This window comes from Megalobrama amblycephala, linkage group LG16 (assembly GCF_018812025.1).
Source record: "Megalobrama amblycephala isolate DHTTF-2021 linkage group LG16, ASM1881202v1, whole genome shotgun sequence".
NCBI classification, from domain to species: domain Eukaryota; kingdom Metazoa; phylum Chordata; class Actinopteri; order Cypriniformes; family Xenocyprididae; genus Megalobrama; species Megalobrama amblycephala.
In genome coordinates, this window is record NC_063059.1 from 12,031,098 (window position 1) to 12,058,849 (window position 27,752).

Consider the following 27,752-nt stretch of genomic DNA (forward strand, 5'->3'; position numbering starts at 1 on the left):
TTACTTACATGTTAAATCAAAATTGAAAGAATAGACAAATTCTTTCTTTCTTTTTTTCCCTTTTTTTCAAGAGTTGTTTCCCCCCCCCCAAAAAAAATGTGTTTATCTAACAGCTACAATGAGAATGGCAATGATGTAACTAAGTAGTGAACAACAATAAATATTATGTTGGGTTTATGGTCACTTTTATCTTTTTATCTTTTTTTCTCAGTGTGTTACAAGGCTCAATATGACCGATCCAAGGACACACAACATCACAGTGTAGAGGCTTCCAAAATGAAGGACAGCTGTGGAAAAACAACAACAACAAAAAAATGTAACTTTTTTTAAACAGTTGTCACACTGTACATAAACATCACATGATTTTCTAAGAACAAAAACACTACAGTAATTCAGGGGCACCGTTAGGGTTTCTGGGCCCCTGGCTAATTTGTACTCCGGGCCCCAATGCCCCATCCCCAAATGATCTTATCTTATTGCCACATATAACAACAATCATTATCAATAAGCATAACAATTATTGCATATTCATTAAGAGACAATAACAATCTACATTTGAACAGCTTATTAAATTAACTGCAATTATGCAAATGATTATATACTATATACAGTAAATGTAATTAATGCCATTGTATTCTCTCTCTCTTTCTCTCTCTCTCACACACACACACTACTGAAACTGTTTTGATGTCTTTATAAACCATCAACTTGTATTTTTTTATTCCCCAACTGCCAAGTGCCATGTTTTTCTTACAGCAAAATCTTTAATCAGATCTTTGAAATCAAGCCGTCTTGCTAAAACATCTTCAATAGACGGCATTGCCATTTACCATTTAGTCTTTCCTGAGACGTTGCTGATCTGAGGTAGTTCTTTACTAGATTAAGCTTACTGAAGGCTTCTCTCCACTTGCAACAGTCACAGGCAAAGTGCAAAATATGCACAAGGCAATGCACACTTTACTGAAAATACTCTGGAGCTGCATCTTGTAGATTTGATTCAAAAGCTCAAGTGGGGACAACTCTGAAGGGAAAGTAGCTGCACATACAGCACTGAGATGTCTCATCTCATTAACCAACTCAGGTGAAAGATCACTGTGGTATTTTTGCATTAGTGGATGGCACACAACTGAGACGATATTCACATTCATATATTCATGTTCATGGCTGAATAAAATGGCAGTATCATGGCAGTCTAAAAAAAAATTAATTTCTGAATACTACATCAGCATCCAACATCTTTCCCTTTACTGAAAAAAAGAAAAAAGAAAACATAAAATAACACTTAATTCCTAAATTTACTCTCCTAATGCAGTCCCTTGCAAAGCATGCTGGGAACCACTGCCCAGGGCTGCGTTTCTCAAAAGCATCGTGAGCTATGTTGATAGAAGAGGCCATTGGTGGAAAAGGCTCTACGATCTTCTTAGGCTTATAATGCTAAACGCAGCATGAATCTGCATCATGCTTTGCAGGGGACTCCATTAGGAGAGTAAATTTAGGAAATAAGTGTTATTTTATGTGTTTTTCAGTAAAGGGAAAGATGTTAATGTTTAATGTTCAGATGGTAATTTATGTTAATGTTTAATGTTCAGTTATGTTGGACATTCAGAAGAGTTTCTGTTACTGAATTTTGCAGTTATCATTGTGCTTAAGAGTGTGTTTTAGGCACTTGTGCTTTGGCTGTGTTTTATGTGTCAGTGATTCATGCTAATGTCAGTACTGATGACTGTCTTTTCTTAGTGGTTCAATATATATATATATATATATATATATATATATATATATATATATATATATATATATATATATATATATATATACACACACACACACATATTCAATATATACATTATGATTAGTTAAAACAGCGACCGGATCATTGAATCAGTGAACTGATGAACAGCACTGTTGAGCCAATTAAACTGATTTAACTGGAATAAACTAAATTAAGTTGTGTGTAAAAATGTCTTCAATTAAATTAAATAAAGGCAATGAATTATTTTTTGGGTTTATATATATATCAAGTCTGAAAAGGACTTTCTTCATATAAGACAAAAAAGATTATATCAAAATTATTAAGTAATTTGACCTAGCTGGAGAAGGTAATATCAGGTTATTTAATTATCAGGTTATTGTTTTAGGTTGGTTAAATTCAGTTATAATCAGTAATCTTAAATCATTTATTTAATTTCAACAAAACTAGTCATTGTAGATGTTACCACATGAAGAACATTTAGTCTATCTGACTAAATTTTTTTTAGTGTATGGAACAAATACTGTATCTTCTCTCTCAAAATGGCCCAACATACAGGGCTAGCAATGAAAAGGCAGTAAAGGCAGTTTATGTTTCCAAAAAATGTGGCTACCTCTGGACTGGTTTCTGCAGCATGCATGCCTACAAGTTTAGTGTGTGGTCTGCGCAAGGCAAGTATGTGGCCAGAGTTTTTTCTTTTTCTTTTCTTTCTTTTTTTATGTATTTATGTGAGCCGGTACTCCTTTGATTTTGCCTGACATATTTGCACTGTCGGCATAACCCTGACCCCTGCAATTCACTATATATATATATATATATATATATATATATATATATATATATATATATATATACACACACACAGTGGGTAAATTTTTCACTCTTTGTTATATTCCATTTGCTAAAATCATTTAAGTTCATTTTTTTTCCTCATTAATGTACACACAGCACCCAATATTGACAGAAAAACACAGAATTGTTGACATTTTTGCAGATTTATTAAAAAAGAAAAACTGAAATATCACATGGTCCTAAAGTATTCAGACCCTTTGCTGTGACACTCATATATTTAACTCAGGTGCTGTCCATTTCTTCTGATCATCCTTGAGATGGTTCTACACCTTCATTTGAGTCCAGCTGTGTTTGATTATACTGATTGGATTTGATTAGGAAAGCCACACACCTGTCTATATAAGACCTTACAGCTCACAGTGCATGTCAGAGCAAATGAGAATCATGAGGTCAAAGGAACTGCCTGAAGAGCTCAGAGACAGAATTGTGGCAAGGCACAGATCTGGCCAAGGTTAAAAAAAAAATAATAATTCTGCTGCACTTAAGGTTCCTAAGAGCACAGTGGTCTCCATAATCCTTAAATGGAAGACGTTTGGGATGACCAGAATCCTTCCTAGAGCTGGCCGTCCGGCCACACTGAGCTATCGGGGGAGAAGAGCCTTGGTGAGAGAGGTAAAGAAGAACCCAAAGATCACTGTATCTGAGCTCCAGAGATGCAGTCGGGAGATGGGAGAAAGTTGTAGAAAGTCAACCATCACTGCAGCCCTCCACCAGTCGGGACTTTTTTTTTTTTTTATGCAAGACACATGAAAGCCTGCATGGAGTTTGCTAAAAAACACCTGAATGACTCCAAGATGCTGATAAATAAGATTCTCAGGTCTGATGAGACCAAGATAGAACTTTTTGGCCTTAATTCTAAGCGGTATGTGTGGAGAAAACCAGGCACTGCTCATCACCTGTCCAATACAGTCCCAACAGTGAAGCATGGTGGTGGCAGCATCATGCTGTGGGGGTGTTTTTCAGCTGCAGGGACAGGACGACTGGTTGCAATTGAGGGAAAGATGAATGCGGCCAAGTACAGGGATATCCTGGATGAAAACCTTCTCCAGAGTGCTCAGGACCTCAGACTGGGCCGAAGGTTTACCTTCCAACAAGACAATGACCCTAAGCACACAGCTAAAATAACGAAGGAGTGCGTAACAACAACTCCGTGACTGTTCTTGAATGGCCCAGCCAGAGCCCTGACTTAAACCCAATTGAGCATCTCTGGAGAGACCTAAAAATGGCTGTCCACCAACGTTTACCACCCAACCTGACAGAACTGGTGAGGATCTGCAAGGAGGAAATGGCAGAGGATCCCCAAATCCAGGTGTGAAAAACTTGTTGCATCTTTCCCAAAAAGACTCATGGCTGTATTAGATCAAAAGGGTGCTTCTACTAAATACTGAGCAAAGGGTCTGAATACTTAGGACCATGTGATATTTCAGTTTTTCATTTTTAATAAATCTGCAAAAATGTCAACAATTCTGTGTTTTTCTGTCAATATGGGGTGCTGTGTGTACATTAATGAGGGAAAAAAATGAACTTAAATGATTTTAGCAAATGGCTGCAATATAACAAAGAGTGAAACATTTAAGGGGGTCTGAATACTTTCCGTACCCACTGTATATACGCTATCTTGCAGAATATTCTCAATCATATCTGCAATTTCTTACCGTGTTTTTCTGCAGAAGTCCTTAAAATGAATAAATCGTTTTTGTCATTGTTTACTGCACCATGCTTGATGTACCTCAGAAGTAACACATTCTGCTCTATGTGGGAAATGTCTAGAGTTGGATCACAGATAACTGAGAAACATATTGCATCTTCCCTTTCCTTCATGATTGTCTCTCTTCTCACACACATCAATGAACTCATTTTAAATATCAGAACTCAGATAATGTGTCAGCCTGTCCTCTTATTCCTAATTTTATCCAAGTAGGCTTTACGGAGTGGATCAAGGAAATTGCTATTATACACATTATCAAGGTTTTCAGTTTTACCACAAAAAAGGCAGGTTTTGTGATGCTAAATGTAGTGTCACATCTAGAATTCATTCTAGAAGAGCTCTGTTTTTCTCAATTTCTGTTTTTAATTGTTGGTCCACCTGCTTATTGATAGCACTTGCTGTCATCACTGAGTGGTGCAGGTTTTTCCATTTAAAATAGTAAGTTCTGTAGACTTTGTTGCTTACATACATCCTGCGCCATGATACTTCAGACATCTTATATCCATCTATATTGCTTAGACTCTGGGAACTTCTTTTCAGTTCACTTGAGAAAAGCAAGCATAGAATACAGTATAAAGCATAACCAATAAGAAAACCAATCCCTTCTGAGATTTTCCCTTCCATTGACGGCCTTTGTGAACTGCAAATATTCTGTAAATCCTTAGCAAATCTTGTGAATCTACTGGTAAATCCTTCAACTTGCTGACAATTATCTCTCTTTCAAAGTCTGTTCATTTGTCTGGCCAGAGATTTGGGTCATCGGTTGGGTAATTTGTGTTCTCATCTCCCTCATCACCAAACTCTGTACTTTGCCTCATTTCCTCAACTTTCCTAACCATTGTTGTATTGTCTTGTCTTGACTGTACTGACTACTTTCATCATTGCAGTCACTACTCCTGTCCTTGGCCTGATCTTCCTGCCATGCACTTTTCTCCAATTTGAAATCATGAGAAAGCCCTGGGTCTAGACAAGGCAATATTTTTCAATATACTAATAAAATAAATCTGTAAATCTTAGTCTGTAAATTTAAAGAACTAAACCATATTCATTACATTAGCAACTTAGAAATCCTTTCTGCACACATATCACACAAGATGTTACACATTGACACCATTTATATTATAAAATTATAATTCAATACATTTAAACAACAACAATAAAGCTTGTTTTGTAAAGCTCACCTTCTGCCTTAGGTAACTCAGTCACCTCCTCCTCCCCCTGTCTTAGATATTCTTCAGTCAAGGCATGAATGGTTATCCCTGACAAAGTGTTTGTTTCTGACACAGAAGGGATAGTTTATAGGTCAAGCAATAGTTTGTACAAGAAAAAGAAAATTTACTACTACTATTATTATTATTATTCACACAATAATAAGTTTCACACACCAGGAGCTCCATAAATAAAATTAGTTAAAACAGTTACAGGATCATTGAATCAGTGAGTTCAACTAGAGAACCAAATCAGTTCTATTCATGAATGAATCGTTTAGACCGGATTTATGGGTTTCTCCAATTCATTGAAATAAACGAACTCCAGCTATTTATTCATACGGAGCACAACACATGACATGCAAAAAAGAAAGTAAATTGTGCACACGATTTACTGATTCGTTCCCTTGATTTATAAACTGTGCGTATGATTTAGCAAATCGAGGGAACAAATTAGTAAATCATGCAAGCGAATTATAAATGGAAGAAACACATTAGAAATTTGTGCGCATAATTTACCGTTTTTTTTTTTTTTTTTTCCTGCATGTCATGTGCAGGGCTGCGTACATTCACGAATCGTATCTCATTACAACACTTATTTCATAAACTTACCCAGGACAATTAAAGCAGATTTATATTATAACAGCTTAAATTTTGATCAGTTCCTCGAAGAAAGCTGTTCCAAGGCTTTGGAAAGCTTGAATATATAGTAGTCAACATTTGAAGTGGATCAAAAAAGTTCATCAAAGTTGTCCTAAGAACTAAGTTGTCCTAAGAAGAAGGTTTTAGGACAACTTTGATGAAAGGTTTTGATCCACTTCAAATGTTGACTACTGTAGATCACTGGACTAGTTTTATTGTCGCTAGGTGATTTTCCGTCTTTTTCTAAGCTAATGCTCCATTATTACCATTGCTCGAATGCATGGAAAAACATACATTATTCAAAATATAGTGTTACAATTTCAAATGGATAAACATCAGGGTGAGCTGATAGAATTTCTTTTTTATGTTAATTAAAACAACTTCATACGGGCTAGCTTCAGAATCATAGCACAAATCAGGGAACATACGTAAATCACCTTTTTTTTAAAAAACACAAAAAAAAAACAACAACATCAACAAAAACTGGGTGATTAGCTGTCATCCCCGTCTAGCTCTCTCCTCTTTTTTGTTTTTCTTTCCTCTGTTGGTATCCTGATTTTGTATGCATCATCTCTTGCCATCTACCTGATGCGCAACAAGTCAAAACCAATCATGCCAAAGTGAGTCCTGAAAAGTGAAGCCAAAGCTGACCTACAGTCGCCTCCACTAATATTGGCACCCTTGGTAAATATGAGTAAAGGCGGCTATGAAAATAAATCTACATTGTTTATCCTTTTGATCTTTCATAAAAAAAAACAAAAAAACAAAAAAACACAAAATTCTAACCTTTCATCAAAGTAAAACAATTGAAAGTGGGTGGAAACTTACATTATGAAATAAATGTTTTTCTCCAATACATGTTGGCCACAATTATTGGCACCCCTAGAAATTATTTTGTGTAAAATATCTCTGAAGTATATTCCCATTCATATTTAAATTTTTTTTAGCACACCAGGCTGACTAGGAGCATAACATATCCAGCCTTGATTTCCTGTTCCACAGGAGAACAAATACTGTATTCCCTTAATCATTCATCACAATGAGAAAGAACAAAGAATATAGTTCTGATGTGCAGCAAAAGATTGTTGAGCTTCACAAAATAGAAAATGGCTGCAAGAAAAATGCTAACACATTATAAATTCCCATTTCCATCATCAGGGCAATAATTAAGAAGTTCCAGTCAACTAAAGATGTTACAAATCTGCCTGGAAGAGGGCATGTGTCTAGCATCCTAATGCACAGTGAGGAGGAGAGTTTCTATGGTCAGATGAAACTAAAAAAAAAAGAGCTTTTTGGCAGCAAACCCACCATATGGGTTTGGTGCACACAGGGATAAAAAGTATCCCATGCCCACTGTTAAGTATACTGCTGGATCTTTAATGCTGTGGGCCTATTTGTTTTGCTCTAGGTTCTGGACATCTTGGTATTTGATTCTATCAAATACCAACAGATAAAAAAAAAAATCAAAACCTGACTGCTTCTGCTAGAAATCTTACAATGGGCCGCAGTTGGATCTTCCATCAGGACAATGATCCAAAACAAACATCCAAATCAACACAAAAATGTGTCACTGAGCACGTAATGAAGCTTCTGCCATGGCCGTCCCAGTTCCCTGACCTGAACCCTAAAGAAAATGAGTGGAGTGAACTGAAGACAAGCACCACCAATATGGATCTGGGAATTTGAAGAATCTGGAGAGATTCTGCATGAAGGAATAGTCTCTTATCTCTTGTCAGATGTTCTCAAAACTCATCAGGCATTATAGACTCTTGAAAACTTGAAAATTAGTTAAAACACTGACCGGATCGTTGAATCAGTGAATTGAACTCGAGAACCAAATAAATTCTATTCATGAATGAATCATTCAGACTGATTTCATCAATGGGTTTCTCCATTTCATTGAAATGAACCAACTCAGCTATCATTCCTTCAGAGCCCAACACATGACATGCAAGAAAAAAAAAGTACATCATGTTCACAATTTAAATCATTCCCATGATTTGCTAAATCATGCGCACAATTTACTGATTTGTTCCCTCGATTTATATACTGTGTGCATGATTTAGCAAATCGAGGGAACAAACTAGTAAATTGTGCGTGCGAATTATAAATGGAGGGAACAAATTAGAAATTTGTGCGCATGATTTAGCATATTATTTTTTTCCTGCATGTCATGTGCGGGGATTCGTACATTCACGAATCGGATATCATTACAACACTTATGCAACACAAGTCCTGAAAAGTGAAGCCAAAGTGTCTCGATCGCCCTCAGGTGTCTGGATTCAGTATAGGCCATAAACCCCGCCCTCTTCATGTAATGTAATGGATGTGAGACAAACTAAACAGTCAAATTACACATCATTTCTTTTTTTTCTTTCCAGGTTTCTGTAATTTTTAGCAGTTTTTTATCATGCTGATGTTAGTTAAAGTATTCATTTGTGTTCGTTCAAATTTTAAGTTTGTTTTTAGTTATTTGATGCTATAAAAACACGGGTTTTGACATCATGATTGACAGCTCGGGCACAGACTCAAGATGTTAGTGCCATATTGGCACACTGGCGGCACATCCATCTTTTTGACAGTCTATGGTCAGAACTGTGAAGTGCCGCATTTCTGAATAATCCACAAACGTCTTAAGGGGACACGCACTTGGCACAAAGGGGGACATTCATTATAGGGTGCTTCCCAATAGATTATCGAAGAAGAAATGAGGCAAAGTAGAGAGTTTGAGATGAGAACACCGATTACCTAACCGCTGACCCAGGTCTGTGGCCAGACAAATTAATGGACACTGAAAGGGAGACAATTGTCAGAAAGTTAGCAACAAAGACATGTTGAAGGAGATGCCAGTAGACTCACAAGGGAAACAATTTCCAGAATATTTGCAGTTCACAAAGGCCATCAATGGAAGGAAAAAATCTCAGAAGGAATTGGCTTGCTTACAGCAAAAGCACAAATGCTTTATATAGTATTTTAAGTTTTAAACAAACAAAAACCACTCCATAGAGGAAAACAGGCCGACAAGGCACAAGGCTGAACAAAGCAGGAGTGGGCAGGGCTGAACATGGCAGGACTGGGGCCTGTTTTAAAAAGGAGGTTCAACCAACTCTGAGTTAAAACTTGAACTCTGAGTCGAGTTAATCTGAGATAGGAAACTCTGGGTTTCAGAACATCTGAATTGAATTAGTTCAATCAACTCTGAGTAGGTTGACTCTAAGCGTGGGCACCATGACTATGAAAAGCCATGATCAATGGAGCTCCGATATTATGATTCACTTTGGCAACAGCACCCAACAAAAAGACTTCTGCATACTTGCAAGTGAATACAAGTTTAATTCTTATTACTGTTATAATATCAGATGTGAAAACTGTCAGAACAGTACGTATTTGAACTAATATTTATTTTCATGATATCCCACAGGCAAAAAAAAAAGCCTAAATAATAATAATAATAATAATAATAATAATAATAATAATAACATTTTAAGTGCATTTTTTTTCTGCCAATGGGGTAAGAAAAATACGGCAGCGGCTATTTATTTTTTTGTGTCTATCCCTTCTAGCCACAACCATAGTCATGGTCTTTACAATTACTAGAAACTTCAAGGTAGGTGTTGGAGCAAAAGTTTGCCTGATATTAACCCTCCAGGACAAGGATTGTACACCCCTGCACTGATGCATGCCTGAGTTCGGAAGAATGATTTGACACCAACCTACTGACTTGAACTCTATGGACAAACAGACTCAGGTCTACATCAAATGCTCTAGTGTTAAAGCATTCTTAAGACAACCATAAATGCTCTTCCTTGGCTAGGAGCTCTGTAGGCCTTTTTGTAAACTTTCAGTACTAACCTTTAGAGTTAATAGTGAAAAGCGCCTCCATCCCAGCATAGATGTGGTCAGTCACATGACAGTGTAGCAGCCACTGTCCAGGACTTCCTGCAATTAGTTCTATGGTCTGAAATGTTCCTGGGAATAGGTCGTATACATCTGCACGATGAGAATGATCCGTCTGAAGGAGAGAAAGTGAGAGTGTTTGAGAGACATTTTAACACCTAAGTGGGATTTAGAAATTATTGCAGGATTCAGGAGTGGATCTACTGGGGTGGCATGGGTGGGAGGGGGTTGGAAATGCTAAGAAAAAGCATTGCCACCATATCTGCCTCTGTTCTGTCAGTGGCACTGACAAAAGGAGAACATTTAGTATCCCAATGCATAAAACTTAAATGTAAACAGTGTTTCTTAGTCTGCTTTCAGCAGCTGTGCTTTAATGTAATGAATTAATGTGGTGGGTGAATTATCTGAGTGCCCTCTCTGCTTTGATTACCTGATCATTGAAACGTCCCTGAATGGCAACTATAATAACATTGTCAGGTAAGAATCTAATTTTAATCTATTATTTCCTTTAATTTTATACATAATGTTTATTAATAACATATATATTATTTCAATGGATGTATTATTCATATAAAGTTCATCTTACATTTTACGTTCAAATCTGGGTGGATGAAAATGGTGCAGGTTTTAGACTATGTGTTTGACATCATTGAGTTTACCGGTATTTAGGTTCTGACGTGTGAATGGTAATCTTAATGGTAAAAAGACAGAACACTGTTAAATGTGTGAAAAGCATATGTGGTAAATTTCCTGAAAAAAAAGGAAATAGGATGAAAATGCAAATTTATTGCAAATTTACCAGATTTAATGTGTGAAAGCTGCTACTGTCGCAGTGCCCTGGATATTGAAATATTGCTTATTTTTATATAATTATTTTTAAAGAATAAAATGATTGATTTAAGGTCCCTCTGAGAAATGCAGCTTTCGCATATTTATGGCAATGAATGTTTATGTTAGGCCATAAATTCAAAAGAAATAGATGCTTGCTTTGGTGTCGACACCCTTTATAGACACCCCTCATGCCACCCCACTGCCACTACATAAATAATTTTCTAGCTCTACTAGAAAATGTGCTTATGTATATACTTTATAAATGAAGCTTTGACCATGGAAATGCACAGTGTGCATGTCCACTTCGTTCCCCAGTCCTAACAAATACCACTGGGTCTTGTCTTTCTCTGTCATTTTCAACCCATGGAGGTTAGCATACAACTTCCCATTAATACCTGTGGAAGACAAAAAGAGTTTTAAGTTCTTAAAAAAATCTGAACATAACATGTATTTCTCTCTTGTAATACACACACACTTACCATGCATTTTGTTGCTCTCCATAAAGTCTGGATTATATTTGTCAAATTCGTCTGCCTTGAGATAAGTTTTTATGTTTTCATCCAGGTAGTGGGACTCATTTTCATCAAACACCATGAAAAGGAGGGCAAACTCTTTATCAGTGTCTTTTCTACGTCTATCAGTGGTCAGAGTGTCTTTACGGCACACTATCAGTGGACCCACCAAACCGCTCATCAAGTCCTGAAAGACATTCACATAATACATTGGTGAATCTTCAATCATACTGCAAAACCTCACATTATCATGTTTACTTATTGCTTTCATAACATAAATTTCCAAGTAAGATCTGATATTCAAAATAGACTTTTTTTTTTTTTCCATTAAAACTTTACAATAAGGTTTAATTTGTTAACATTAGTCTATCTGAACATCTTTCAGAGCTACTCCATCGCTACAATCCCACACGAAATCTGAGATCTGGTGATAAGAGAGTTCTGTGTCTCCCCAGATCGCGATTAAAGCATAGAGGTGATAGAGCCTTTGCTATCACTGGCCCCAGGCTCTGTATCAGATCAGCACAGTTTCTAACTATTTTTAAATCTTCTCTTAAAACGTACTTTTTTTCTTTATCTTTTAATTCAGTATGAGTATATTGTGTGAATGTATGTTTCACTTTGTACTTTTTTTTTTCTTCGCTTTATTGGTCAGCCATGCTTGCTGTTTTTAAATGTGCTATATAAATAAAACAACCTTGAACCTTAGTTTACTATATTAGTTAACATGACCAATGAACAATTCTTCTTCAGCATTTATTAGTTTTAGTTAATCTTAATCTCAACATTAACACATTTTAAGATCAAAAGTTCTATTTGTTAACATTAGTTAGTGCACTGTGACCTAAAATAAACAGACCTTTTTATTATCGAACATTAACAAAGGTTAAAGATGCAATGTGTATGATTTTTGCAGTAAAATATCCAAAAATGTTTGCAACTATTTGTAAATCATGTGAGGAATTGCCTGTCAATTGTGTCATACCCGCGTTACCCTTAGTTTCCGGTTTTATTTTGTAGAAACCATGGAAACACCAAAGACGCTTTAATATTTACATGTTTTAGTAGGCAAGGGAACAACTATTTTGATATATTTATAGACAGAAAACGAATTGTTGTTATATAGCTCAACACGTTTAGTCTTATTGTTTAAATCTATTTTTTTTTTATTTTCTGCAAATACCATGCTTTACCATGCCTCAGAGAAAAACACTATTTTGTCAAGTAGCTAACATAGCATTATCGGATGCAGCATTATTTTTAGTAACAGTAATACAGCGGCCTCGTTCAGCTCCCACAACACTCGGTCCTGCTCTGCTTCATACCACAATAACGTTAATAATCGCCTCCGTGAACATGATTTCTTCCCGAGTCCTATCCGTATTCTTTTGCACCGGCTGTGAAGTAAAGACCACATGTCCCAAGATTCCGTGCTCAAACTTGCCGTCATCAAGCTACGCCTTTGTTTTGAATAGGCTTCTAGCGACCTCTAGCGGACAGAAATCTTACATATTGCACCTTTAATAAAAGCTGTAAAAATATATTGTTAATTGATATTTCATGTTAGCTAATGCATTAACTAATGTTAACAAATGAGACCTTACTGTAAAATGTTACCAATTTTTCATACTTAGTGAATTTAAAACACCTGCAATGTTCTTGCAATGTATATGTACAGATTATATTGTTTATGGAAATATTTTATGTCAACATGAAATTACAGAAAATAGACTAAGGATGCTCAGGTAAAGACAGTCAAGATTAGCTTAGACATTACAAACCAATCACCAGAACAAATCACAGGAGAAGACATTGATTTTTACTCAACTGTAGACTTAAATGTGCATGTATCTTTCTATTCATTGAGACTCACTTGGTTGTTGTGACCAGTGATCTCCCGGCCGTAAATAAAACTTCATTTCTACAAAGTCAACTGGAAGTCGTGTCAGGTTATGCTGGACTAAATAGAAGATCTACGCTCAAAAGACAACAAAAGTAACAGCCAAGTGTGATTGAGGTAGTGAGAGCTAAATAGAAGATCCTACGCTCAAAAGACAACAAAAGTAACAGCCAAGTGTGATTGAGGTAGTGAGGAATAGAAGTACTAAAGATTCTACGCTCAAAAGACAACAAATGTAACAGCCAAGTGTGATTGAGGTAGTGATAGTAGCTTCTTGACGGGACGCCGTCACCATACTTCAGGGAAGTATTGGATTGTATTGTAAGTATTCAGGAATTCAGGGAATTACCTCGAGATACTGTAGTATTGTATTAACAACTAGGAGTTGTTTAAATTGTCAGTGGTGAAGTCAGATATGTATTGAGAATTTCCACGACAGTGTTTTATACCTCAACAAAGCTGACAGAGGAGTAGTAGGCAAATGTTATACAGTCTGGATCCTTGGGACCTGGACCTGATCGTTCTGGAATGATCCAGTTGTAATAGCTCAACCTAACACATGTAATGCACATCGTAAAAATATACTATTCACTCCTGCACACATAATAAGAAAAATAGACATTTTTTTATATAATTAACAAACCTGGTAGAACACCATTCTGATGGGGTTCACTGGTCTTCACTCCATGGGCATGAACAGAATATGGCCTGCTGGCATTGTTTTTAAACACGACCTGAATCCTCTCACCAACCTCAGCTCTGAGGATGGGTCCTGCGAATACAACAAGAGTCACTACAGAGCCATAAAGGTAAAGAGCTAAAACAAAGAGACCTGCTATATCAATGGTAATTCTTTATTTAACACTGATCTATAAATGCATTACTGATGCTTTATAATACTTTTGAAAAACAGATTTCAAAAAAGTCAAATGTGTCATACCCATTATCCCCAAGTGCTCCTCCTCTGGACACCTGGGCTTCTCTTTAGTAAATGTTCCATCTGTGTATTCACGAAACACCACCTTCTTATATTCAGCACCAATCTGATCTTTTGATTTCTCTAGGTAAATACTTCCAGGGCTGAGTAAAGCAGGAAAGAAAAAGACAGAGAGATAGAAAATATAATGTGTGCATGAATGTGTCTAAATTGAGTTTATGTATTTTAATAATCTTTAAATAACAGTAAATAGGTAAAACTGTGTAGATTTCTTTGTGTGAAATAGAGGGTTTCAAGCACGAGTCTTGACTCTTCTCAGTCAAGCCTCACTTGAAGAGCTGACCCTAACCTTAACCCTAATGTTTCATTTTAGAGCTCAATTTGTGTGTAAGAACAAATATGCATATATGTTTGTGGGTATACCTTTCCTCCAGTGTAGCCCTATGTTTCTCTAGTTCCCATGTTCGGTTTGGCGCATAATTCCACACAACTTCCTCTGCTGCTATATAGTAGCGCACTGTGGAGGTTAAGCGATCTGGTGCTGGAGTCTTTGCCGAACAGGACTTGACTGTGTAATGTTGACGCATACCTGCCTTGTAGTGATCAGCTGTAAGACAGCTCAGCTCAAACTCACCTGGAGTAAAAGTACATACTGATGAGCAAATGTTTACCATCAAAAATTATGTATTTTGATTATATTTTTAATTATAAAAAAAAAAAAAAAAAAAAAAAAAAACAGCAAGCAGACATTACAAGACCTAGCAACTCTGTGTCAAAAGAGAGAACTGGAATAATCTTCCTTAATTTTGTTAAAACCGTTGTTGTGCCAAATCCTACACCCCCTTGGACCCCAAGGGTTAGTGGTTTATAATGCCTGATCTAAAGTTTTTTGCATTATATAGCTGGTCAAATAAATCGTAAGACATGATTAAACAGTTCTTCAAAGTGGGTAATAATTTTTCTGATGTGCTGGATAAGGTGTGTTTAATTGGGGTTGGAACTAAACTCTCCAGGACAGTTGCCCTCCAGGAGCAGGATTAGACACCCCTGCCTTATACAGTTAATCATCATCATTATACGATTCACATACACATACCTACTTCTCATTAAATAATTTTAGAATCAAACAATATATAATCATTAGCACTAATATTTTAGATTGTACTGTAATTTATAATCCAAATAATATAATCTAAAATACAATCCAAAGTTTAGGGACAGATTTACTAAACAGGGCAAATTAGCATGAGACCATAAACACGCTAATGGAAGTCACAAGTTCTGCTGATGATCTATTGACAATGTGTAAATTAAAGAACAAAGATGCAGCAGCTCATTTCCACAATGATCAACGCAATCTACCAAGAGTAACACAAATTAAAATAGTGTCACAAACACAGAGCCGATGATAATCAGCTGCAGCAAATTAAAAATAATGTGGCTTGGCAAATGACATGTTTGGATGAACATGAGTGGAGAAGATTCTTTCCCTTCTACCACATGCTCTCTGTTCTCTGCATTGCTTCTTCCAAGCAATAACTATCGCAGCAAGTCAAATGCAAAATGGGTTAAGACATGCTTGGGGCCCCTCTCTGACTGCAATAGTGAAGAAAGGTTTCCTACATTTTGATTAGATCTTGGTAGACTTGCATAAACTTATGTCACACGACATCACATAAAGATGCAAGGACAACTGACAGACAACTCTCAAGGCCATGCATCTGTCAGGGTAGTTTTTGCGGTGTGCTCCAGACGTCTGCATCAGTTTGTCCAATTCAGCATGTTGAATCAGCGTCAGTAAGAGTGGGAACTCATGATTGGATGTTCAGTTTAACAAAAGAGTCAGTGCAAAAAAATTAAAGCGAAAGTGAATGAAAAAAAGTTATCAACATAACTGATATTCAAAATGGTAAACAAGCACTGATTTGTTTATGTTTTGTATATCTGCGTATATGTCATATTTCCTTGTTTCGGTTTCTCCTTTTGAATGACGAATATAGACTGAAACCTGCTGATATAGACAGTTAATTCCTTATGTAACTGGTTCAAATATTATAAAATGTGATGAATTTTGTTTGTGGACATTATCAAAACGAATTTTTTGTGCTTTTACATTTGTGTTCTGAGTGTATATAATTAATTCTAGTGGGAACCATGCATGCAGAATGTTTTTTTTATTTTTTTTATATGGGGCACATATTGGCGACGCACATTATACCTTGTGCGACGTGATAACAGTGCCATCTTTAGAAGCACATTTGCTGGGTGTGCTCTCTCTCGCTCTTCTAACGAGAGTGCTGAGTGAAGGGGAGAGATCCCAAAAAATTGATTGTGCTCTGTGTATTTCTGCAGAAATAAAACATTCTGAAACCTCTTCCATCAGCATAGCCTTCACTGACTAAAACAACAAACACAACCAGAGTAAAACTGCTACACTTACACGCAGATGCGAAACGCACGTGCTAGTTTGCAGTCGGCTGTAGTCCGTGCTGTGTGCTCAAGCACAGCTTTTTGGTCCAGACGCAGCCGATGCGGGGCAACAACACTGTCTAGTTCTTTGTCGGCTTGTTGTGTCCCAGCTTTAACAACGCATAGGCTACACATAGGCTCACATCCCTTAAGCAGATAAGTTTCATCAGTAAGGTCAACTGGAACCACTTCACATAACATGATGTATTTTGTTACATAGAAAGATGAACAGTGTCTATGCAGATATTAGTCTCTTTCTGTATCTCTCTTATCCCCAGGATAACAGTCAGCTTGATTCAATCTGTATCCAGGTCAGATGTTGTATTTTTACCCAGCCCAGAATATACCACAAAACAGCCCTTTTTGGTCAGCAAAGATCTACACAGACCTCTAGGACCAGACAAGACATTTTATCATGAAATTTTTGGTAATTTCATGATCTACTATTTGGCAACATAACTACTAATTACCATCAAAATACCAAGTAAATATGTATAGATTTTATTTATTTCCACTTTTTTCTCCAGTAATGTACCTTTATTGTATTCACCATTGTACTTATCTATAATTTTTTCATGTCTTTCTTGTTGCAAATACTTGCATTCCTGTGACATTTTGAAAAGCCTTTACATTTTGTGTTATTGTTAATTTTGTTGTATGCTCTTGTTTGAGATCATCAGTGAACTAAAAGTTAAACTAAAATGTTGCTAACTTAAAAAACAAAACAAAAAACATTGCAGTGTCTGTTCTGTAAATGCCCTGAGCAAACTACCTTTTTCAGATCATTCTCGGAGACAACAATTGTTAGCTGGGTATTGATTTGGCACAACACCGAAATCATTATTAGCATTACAAGTGATGTATCAAAGGCAATCACGTCTGCCATCGCCAACACATGCCTGACACAAAAAGCGCTGTGTCTTACCATTATTGTCGGGTGTCATGTTAACAGTCACTGTGGTATGCGGGAAGATGCTGAGAGTGTCACGGTTCATCCCATTGCGCTGAAACGTGTTACCCTGGAAATAGACACCATGGACGTCCACCTCTGTGCCCAAGCCAAGTGTGTGCCACACAGCATGTTCCCCATTACACAACTCCAGACTACGCAGGTTTCCATACATGTAGCCATTCACAGCTGAGAAGAAACAGCATTTATTATAATACTGCCAAGAAATAAACTTGTACATTCACAAAGTGAGGAAGTAAATGTACATGATTGTGTGAATAAACTCACACAAACACATATATGCATACCATGCATCTTATTGCTCTCTTGAAACTCTTCATTATCTGGATCTGAATCACCGCTGCCAAACTTTTCAATGTTTTTTTGCAGATACCAGCTTTCGTTCTCATCCATCACAGAGAATAGCAGAAAAAACTCGTGCTGAATTTTGTCAGCATGCTTAAAAGACACACCCATAACACACAAACACACACAAACAAAATATATAGGTTATTATATTCACCTGCATAGTCTGAAAAGCAACAGACACATTGCATCTATGGCACGTTCCACGAATAAGTATTAGAGGCACAGATCTTATTTTTGCTGTGAGACCTATTAAATAAAATTATTGAAACTCATTCTCTAAAACTTGATAAGCCCAAATAAGTAAAAAAAAATCAAACAGATTGTATAAAACAAATCTTGATGTCTTGAGGTTAACAGTAAAGCAACCCTATTCACTGACCATTTTCTGAAGAAAGGAACGAAAAAAAAAAAAAAATCAAGAGCATTAAGGCCTATTTTGTGCCTTATTTGTGGAAAGTACCATATTATCCGTTTAGGCCTGCAGTTGTGAATTTGTTACCTGATGCCCACTTCCATCAAGAACACCTTTCTTGCACACTTGTATGGGTCCAAATAAACCAGAGTTAGTGTCACGGACTGGATCAACAGCGGAGTAGTACAAGTATGAAAGACAAGGAGGATCATCGCTGGATGGACCTTCAATTACTCTCCAGTGGTAGGTGAATTTTTTACCAGGGGCCACAGAAGCTCCATCTTTCTGAGCACCTGTGGAGGATACAAGTAAAAAGAATCTCAAATCATAAATACTGTTCCTTCATGATTTATTCTATGTATTTTCAAAAATTTTAGCCAAATGTTATCCAATGTGTGTATTATTATATTGTTATTTGTTCAGTTTCAAAAATGAAACTCTCATCAAAGGGCTAAAGCAATGATAAGAACTACTGATTTAGCTACTGATTTAATTTTATCAAAGGCTTAATTTCACTAAAGGCCTTTTTTTTGGATGATGCCCCCTTTTTTTGCTCTCAGCGCCCCAGTGGAGAATCGCTAGCATGAAGGTCTACATGCATATCTGTGTGTACACCTGTAGCTGTTTATGACTTACCATCCTGATACATTGCTCCTTCGTAGGCCTTTTCATAATGCAAACCATGTGGCTGAATGCTATAGTCACATGTAGCGTTATTAAGGAATGTCACAATGATAACATCACCAGTCTCTGCTCTGATGACAGGACCTAAAGTGGGAGTCGGTAAAGAGATAACTGATCACTTACCATCTTTAAGACAGAATGTTTAAACTATATTAATATAACTGTGCTTCATGAAGCTGAAGAGCACTCGTACATCAGCTTTAGGGCATATTATACCTCTTATCCATAAACTTTAAGGTCAAAATGTAAATTTGTATTAATTTTTTTTTATTTAAGTTACTGGTCTTATTGTTAACGATTAATTTGTGCACTTTTTAATTTTTATTTATTTTATTTATTTATTTTTTTAATTTCTGTAATCAAAACTTGCTATTCCTATGCCACATTGCAGGAAAGTGATTTACATTGAGATGCCTAAGCAACGCTCATTTTTCACAATCCAGTTAACAAGCAATTTATTAGTTAAAGTCCTGTCCTACATTTTTTATTTTGATAAGCCATCTCACTCGCAAATACATCACTATGCAATAAGTAACTTCTGTTTCATGCATACTTTAAAATATTTTAAAAGACATATCAGTGTTCATAAACATATAAGACACAAGTGAGGATTTTACCCAGAATTCCAAGGTGCACATCTGAGCCTGCAATATGTGTTTTGGTAGTAAATGTTTCATCAGTATATGAAATGTATCTGGCCTTCAGGTATGTTCCACCCAGTTTACCACCATTACGACTGAAGTATGGTTCAGAGTCACTGCAGGAAAAGAAAGACATTAACACACTAATTTAATGACATTAACACTTATATTATATGAAAAAAAAAAAAAAAACCCACTATAAATAAGAGTTTATATCAGGTAGGAACCATTAGCAAGAATTACATCTGAGATAATTACATTAATGACATTTTTTAAACAAGTTTGTATCTTTGAGTAGCTTCAAAGGCTTCAAAAACAAGGTGAATTTAGATATATTAAGGTTTAGTGAATAAACAGAGTTTGGACTTTTATTTTATCTTAACTTTAAAATACAGTGTACTGTAGCACAGATAACACCAAATTGATCTGTTAGAATGGGTCCAGATTGCATCACTTTATATTGGTGGTGAACTCTAACAGCCTATGTAACAGATCTCTAACTAGCTAACTAACTAAATGAATAAATAGACAAAAACATGTTGTTTTCTCATTTTATTTTTCATCTATCTTTAATTAATTTTATACTCATAATGCTTTTCTTCTCCTAAATCTCTCTGTTTGCAGACATTGTGTCTCATTCACTAAGCATGTGTATGCACGATTTTGTGTGTGAAATCTTCATATGAACATTTTCCCAAACAAATCATGATTCATCAATAACTAATTCATTTTTCTAAAATGTATTCTAAATTACTAAAAAACGTAGGAACAACTGAAACCACTTGTATGCAAAATTTACATACTCTTATAGGCCTAAACATGTTAAGATGAAATTTTAAACATAGATATAGGCCTATCAGTAAAAGAGTAAGAAAAGGTGCACTATAGCTCAAGATGCGAGGTACCTATGCATAAAGATACAGCTGGCTTTAGGTAAATTATTTATCTTGGGAATGCAGTTGCTCATTTAGAATACTTTGAATTCATCAACATTAGAACGAAGTTAAGAACAAATCATGAATTAGGCGGAAAGTTTTTTGTGAGAAGTTCAAATATGCGTACAAATACAATAGCGTACACAATTATTAGTGAATGAGACCCAGTGTCTGTGTTCAAATTAATAGTGGCAAAAGTATATCCAATCAGAATTTATTCCCTGACATTTACAAGCAAAGCGTGAGTCCCTCAGACCCCTTAAGAATCCCTCAGGAAAACAAATGATGGTCAGATCCATTATCCAATCAAATTATTCTGTTAGTACCTAGTAGTACCAAGCCCTTGTAGTGGGTTTTGAGTTACTCAATCATGCATTAATTGTCTCCAAATCTGTGTTTCTACCTGTCTGGTTTAGTAAGGTTTGCATTGTTCATGTAGTTCATTCCTGAAGGGGCGTAGTCCCATTCCATCTCTTCAGCAGCAATGTAGAAATGTCTCTCAGTACCAGGGGCTTCTGTTGGAGAGGTTGCAGACCCACAGGTCGAGACCTCATAGAAACCCTGCATACCTGCTGCTCACAAGGAGAAACCATAAAAAAGAGAGAGATTCAGAAATCTTGAAAATGTAACTTTACTTGCTTTCTTAAATATTCAAAAGGTGGGTGTAGTTTCTGCGACACTAATGGCAATTAGCGGACTCACAAAAATAAAACATATTTTGCAAATATCCCTTTTGTACGTAGCAACTCCTCCAACTCAAACATTACAATCACAGCTCTTACAGTTGCTTGTAAAGTCATGTCTCAACAGATAAACATAGGCACTAAACTTTCAATAAAAGGTCCAAAATATTAGGAATACTTTTAGCTGTGTTGCTATGTGTCATGAGTAATTGAGTAGGCTAACACTCTTCTGTCTAGTGCGAACATGAGCGTCTTGCTTATAATAAACTCATCCAACGTAACTGCACCGGGCGCAAGTACTTAAAGGATTAATTCACTTTAAAATGAAAATTACCCCAAGCTTTACTCACCCTCAAGCCATTCTAGGTGTATATGACTTTCTTCTTTCTGATGAACACAATCGGGGTTATATTAATGAATATCCTGACACATCCAAGTTTTATAATGGCAGTAAATGGGAACGAGTATGAAGCTAAAAAAAAAAAGTACATCCACCCATTATAAACATAATCTGGCAAAAGCTAGATATATTACTTTATAACTTGTTAAATATGGATATTTTTCTTACACAAATGCATCACTTTGCTTCAGAAGGCCTTTATTAACCCCCGGAGCTGCGTGGAGTACATTTACAATGGATGCATGCACTTTTTTTTAGTTTCATACTCATTGGTCCCGTTCACTGTATTTATAAAGCTTGGATGCGTCAGGATATTTCTAAATATAACTCCGATTGTGTTCATCAGAAAGAAGAAAGTCATATACACCTAGAATGGCATGAGGATGAGTAAAGCTTGGGGTAATTTTCAAGTGAACTAATCCTTTAAGGCGGTCTACATTGGATACGTCAAAGTAAACATTACAAACTGGTATTTTCTTTCTAAATGGGTGCATAATCATGTTGTATTGAAGCATCCATTGTAGCGTGTTGCATCACAACGCCCCGTTCACTTTGACATGTTAATGACTTGTTTAATCTTTGAATGTCTAAATGCAGCGAAATTTGGCTTGCACTCCTGTAAACGAAGCTGAATGTCTTTTCCCATGTAACACATCAGCCATTGTCCCACACCAGCTAAACACCCTCTGGCTCCATCTGCTACAGTAGCCACGCCCCAAATTCTCACTATTGGTTGAATTGGAAAGAGATTGACAGATCTGAGCAGACATTCTCAAAGTTTAGATGGGGCCTGGGAGGGTCGATGTTTACACTTTTAGGGGAGAAAAACCCAACTTGCAGAGATAAGTTAATCAAACTTTAATCATGATGAAGAAAACTAATGAAATATATAATTACTGTATAAGTTACATTCTTGGATTTGTGTAATGACACGATACATTTTCATTTACAGTGTAGAAATTAAAATTATAAACACAGCATCTCTTTCTAAATGACAGACAATGATGACTATCTTCAAATAACTAAAACAATGTGTCATCATCATTTCAAGAAAGATAAAACAAGTGCCTGTAAAAAAGGGGCAGCAAAAATGAACACTACACCACTCTTAATCATTAAAGCAAAACTGAAAATGATCATACACTGATTAGAAACAAATGCTTCCAAAAAAACAGGAGCACATAAGGGCTTCACACAAAGATGACAGAAAGACAATAGAACAGATACTACTGTACCTTGTATATGATCGTTGACTTGGCAACTTAACAACCATTTTCCTTTTGTTCTCGGGATCATTGTTGCGGTGACAAAAGTCGCAGGAAACAGACTAAGAACATCTGTGCGGTGCTTGCGATCCATGAGGGTGTGCCCGTGGAAATAGGCGGAATGAATGTCCACTTCGTTGCCAATGCCAAAGAGATGCCAAGACACAGGACGCCCAACACACACTTTCGGTGAAGGCAAATTACCATAAACATACCCATTGATTGCTAATGGGAAAAGACAAGAACAAGTTGAATAAGTGACATTAAGGAAAAAAGGGTATGAGATGACATGAGTTAGAAACAATTAATTAATTAATTAGATACAAAATAAATAATTATTCTGCCATTATTCACTAAGATAATAAAATTTGATCCATATAAATTGCAATCACAAACAACTGCAAAGGCATTTTAGAGTGCAGCAAACATTAGATATGAAAAGGATAACTAAACTTGAATAGTTCCAAAGTGGAACAAATACAAGAAGGTACTTTCCATGAAAATGTCAGTTATGTGTCATTAGCAAAAATCACTGTACTTCAATAAAATCTAATACCCTAGGTTACATACAAGGGAAGCTGTAACAATTTCAATACTAAAGATGTAAATTTAGTCTACCACACACACACACAAAAAATAATTTAAGCTAATTTAAATTTAAACTTAAAAATTTATAAAAAGAACATTCCTCAATAGAATACAAGGAGGAAAAAAAAACAGCAAATATGGATTAAGTCATGGGGGGGGGGGGCTGTCTAATGCTATTTCATGCATTCTGATTTATTTACACTGTTAAAGTGTTGGATTCTCATGCTAAACATGGCCAAAGTTTCAAAACACGAGTTGGACGTATGATGGAGTATTACAGTTGTGGACATGTCTCGCCTGCATTTTTTTTTTTTTTTTTGATAAGCGTGCACACACACATCACCCAGAGCAAGAGCACATGCACACCCATCAACGTGCTTCATTCTGGATACAGAAGCCGATTGTGTCCCAATTCAGGGGCTGTACCCTTTGAAGGCTGCATTGAGGCAGTCTCATTTAAGAAAAATAACTGTTAGATTGCAATGTAAGAAAGAAATTACAGTATTTTACACCTCACAATGAATATCAGTCAATTTTTTTACTTTTCTTAAATAAGACATCCTTGATCCTTTATTCAGCCTTCAAATGGGGCCTCCGAAATGAGACGCAGCTCCTGTCACCAAAGGAGTGTGATTTTGGTTGTGAGGGAAAGATGACATTTTTCAGCTTCCCAAAGAACCCAGCATTAAGGGAACAGTGGATGAAGTTTGTTTTTCCGGGGCAGCAATGGAGTTGTGCATGTATGTTTGTTTGTTCCCGGAATTTCAGTGATGAATGCTTTGTAAACAAGTCCCAGTTCGGAGCTGGATTTGCAGAACTCAGGCGGTGAGTAAAGCTGCATCAGATGTCTGTGTTTTGTTGACAATCGGCACGCAAGTGCATATAATGTAAACAACATAAACGTTTTTGTTCCCTTTTTATTTATGATGACGTCACACCTTTCAGATGATTTCTACGCAAAAGCTGCGCACGCTCGTGACTCTTTAGCTCTGCCCACAACAGGCACGCCTCCAGGAGCTCAGCTTTTTTCGGAAAGACTTGGTACAGCGTATGTATCTTTTATAAATATGATAAAAATAAAGACTTTTATGATATGAAGGATGCAATACTACTCTATAGGTACTCAAGATTAACATGAGATTGGCAGAAACTGTGTGTGATACCCCCCCTTTTAAGTTCAACCTTGAGAAATACTGAGACTTACAGTGCATAAGGTTGGACTCTCTGAAATCCTCATCTGCGTTTTCCATAAGTGTTTTTGTTGCACCTGGTTCAGAGCAAAATTTTTCAACATTCTTCTGCAAGTACCAGCTTAAGTTCTCATCCACCACACTGAACATCAAAATGAAATCTTCATCCACATCAGAGCGCTTATCGCTAGAGTTCAGAGTACCTAAGATAGAAAGAATAGACAAAATATAAGGAAAAGACTGAGAAATAAAGAGTAAAAATGGAAAAAGTAGTGAGAATTGAATTGGGAGGGAGAAGTGTTTGATGCTAAGATAGGTACTGTAGACTGTACAATCTTTTGTGGGTATGTTAAAGATGGGAAATTGATTCCATGCATGAACAGTTTATCAGTGGTTGTGTGTGTACCTTACCTTTCTTGCAGGTAAGCAGAGCTCCTATAAGCCCTGATGCAATGTCTCTTGGTGCATCTACATGTGAATGGTAAATCCAGGTGAGACAGCTGGCATCGTCTTCAGTAGGGCCGTACTCTGGTTTGACCTCCCAGGTGTACGTCCATTTTTGACCTGGAGCCACCGCATCATCACTCTTATCATGACCAGAGGTACCATCAGGATACAACGCTCCTAAAATACAGAGCAATGAATTCAAGTAAATTCCAATGAGATTATCCAGTCTGATTTAGGCCTATTCAAGGAGTGAAACAGTGATTTGACAAATTGCAACTTTATAGGGGACATTTAAGGGAAAACAAGATTTTTCTTGGTCTTTTAATATAAAATGTTAAATCATCAACAACATTTCTCCCTAGTCCACCCAAGCTAAGGGTTAGGGTTAGAAATTTTACATTCTTAGAACATTCTCAGAATGTCCCCACTGGTGTTAAGGACGTTGCCTAATAACGTTCCCAGTACAGTTCAGAGATGGTCACGATGTGGAGTTCTTTTAAGAGTTGGGGGACGTTATTTGGCAGACCTTCAGGGAACATTCAGAACATTCTCTGAACGTTTAGGGAACCATAATTTATTTGAGTAAAAAAAAATTAGTAAATGAGAAAAGCAGAAGGAAATGGATGAAGAAAGACTAAATAAGGAAACTGATAGAGAGAGATAATGAACTGTAAGTGCCAACCTTCTGAATCCTTCTTATAGAACACTCCATGTGGGTGAAGCGAATAATTCCTGCTTGCAAAGTTCTTCATGTGTACCACCATGACATCACCGACCTCAGCCCGTAAAACAGGTCCAAGGAAGCCAAGCCACTCAGGTTTAGGTATTTCTTTGGAATAAGAGTCATCTGTGTACTGTCTGTACAGAGCCTTTTTGTAAACACTCCCTATTCGGGTAGCGCCATTTGACAGAAAAACAGATGCGTGTCTGTAAAGAGAGGTGAAATCGAAATGAGTCGTTTAGTTTAAATGAAAATATTTACATTTAGGTTAACTATTATTATTATTATGATTATTATGATTATCATCATTAGGCCTACTGTGTACAGTTCATGATCCATGTTATCGGAAACAGTATACAACACCATGCACTTACAAGCGGTTTTATTCACATATAGTAGACTACGTGTTGATTTTTAGTAGCCTACATTATTAAAATGTAGAAAACGTCATGTTGGCTAAAATGTTAACAATGTCCTTTTTCACCATTACTAGTAAATAGATGTGTCGTGTGTCTGTTTGTGTCAATCTTACTCTTGGTCAATGCTTCGGTTGTTGATAAGGTTTCTTCTGCTGGGCGAGTAATCCCAGTTTTCCTCTCGTATTCCTATATAATATGTCCTCTTTAAACATTCGGCACACTGCAGCGCGATCAAGGCCGTCACAAAAGCGCACAGCACAGGCTTCATCTTATAGCTGAAAACACATTCACACATTAATAACTAATATCCGAGGCAGATCAGAAAGAGACGCACGTAATCACTCTTAAAATGCCACCGCGCAGAGATTTTTCCGACACTGAAACTATGTGATCGAGATCCACATACAAAGCTCGCTGTCAGTAGGGAATAACCTTACTAAAAACGAAACTGAAAGTTGGGCGTCATCTGCTGCAATAGTATATTCAACAGCCGTTAAAGAACCGGTTTATTAAAACACATGTGAAACTCCGCTGGCTTTCGGAGAGCCTCTTTAAACTGCCCAAGCGCGATGACGTTGCGTTCTGTCGTGAGATAACAAACACCCATTTGTTTCATGGGCGCCGCGCTAATATACTGGACTATGTGTTCAGTTTGTAAGGAAGCCCTTTTCTGCCACAGTTGATTGTGTAAAAAAAAAAAAAAAAAAAAAAAAAAAAAATATATATATATATATATATATATATATATAATGTAAAATGTGACCAATTAGTAAGCAATGTAAGTAAAGTAAAATATGATTCTGTAAGTCATAATGATGAGAAACTATGGGAATATACTGCAAAATATATTTCCATATATGGGAAACTATAGTGCATATTTTTTTCCCCAATGTACCTGTAATGTTGCATTGACCATGTATGACCAGGGGCGCTGCCAGGAATTTTGGGCCCCATGACAAAAAAAAATCTAATTGGGCCCCCTCTGCGCAGCTGTTGTCACCACATCTCTAGGACCTAACTGTCCCATCAAAAGCTTTACATAACTCTAATCAAAGGCTTGCAACTGTCTTGCTTCTTGTAGTTCAATACTAGCGTTCCAGTTCTATGGTTTTAGACACGCACTCGCAAACTTCTCTAAACACTTCCCCTCGGGGGAATCCCTGCCGCCATTTTGAAGTGCGTTCCACTTCGTGAAGTGGACGAGGGAAGTTTATATGGACAGACCCTCGCTCCCTCGATTTTGACCGAGGGAGCGAGTCTACGGCTGCGTCCGAAATCGCATACTACATGAGTAGGTACTACATTTGAATTTGAACGTACTTCCCGACCGTTAAAACAGTACG

The 27,752-nt window shown here is 36.7% G+C and overlaps 1 protein-coding gene across 1 annotated transcript; it reads right to left on the minus strand.

Moving 5' to 3' along the window:
* On the minus strand, window positions 1-26,992 carry LOC125248556 (ferroxidase HEPHL1-like). Its single transcript, XM_048160503.1, has 20 exons — window positions 26,523-26,992; window positions 25,952-26,196; window positions 25,234-25,446; window positions 24,837-25,025; window positions 23,015-23,269; window positions 21,100-21,268; window positions 19,738-19,877; window positions 19,073-19,204; window positions 18,524-18,729; window positions 17,964-18,114; window positions 17,632-17,844; window positions 14,661-14,871; window positions 14,241-14,380; window positions 13,940-14,072; window positions 13,750-13,852; window positions 11,368-11,587; window positions 11,144-11,283; window positions 10,013-10,172; window positions 5,492-5,587; window positions 1-287 (listed from the first exon to the last, which is right to left on the minus strand). Exons 1-20 carry the CDS (start codon window positions 26,702-26,704, stop codon window positions 208-210), a joined length of 3,378 nt encoding a protein of 1,125 aa, XP_048016460.1. The 5' UTR covers window positions 26,705-26,992; the 3' UTR covers window positions 1-207.
* Window positions 26,993-27,752: the final 760 nt, after the last annotated feature.

Coding starts and splice junctions, on each gene's coding strand:
- LOC125248556 (XM_048160503.1), bottom strand. CDS start 26,704: ATGTGTGAATGTGTTTTCAGCTATAAGATGAAGCCTGTGCTGTGCGCT. Junction 23,270..24,836: donor AGAGTCCAACCTTATGCACT/GTAAGTCTCAGT, acceptor TTTTCCCATTAG/CAATCAATGGGTATGTTTAT. Junction 11,284..11,367: donor GGAGAGCAACAAAATGCATG/GTAAGTGTGTGT, acceptor TGTCTTCCACAG/GTATTAATGGGAAGTTGTAT.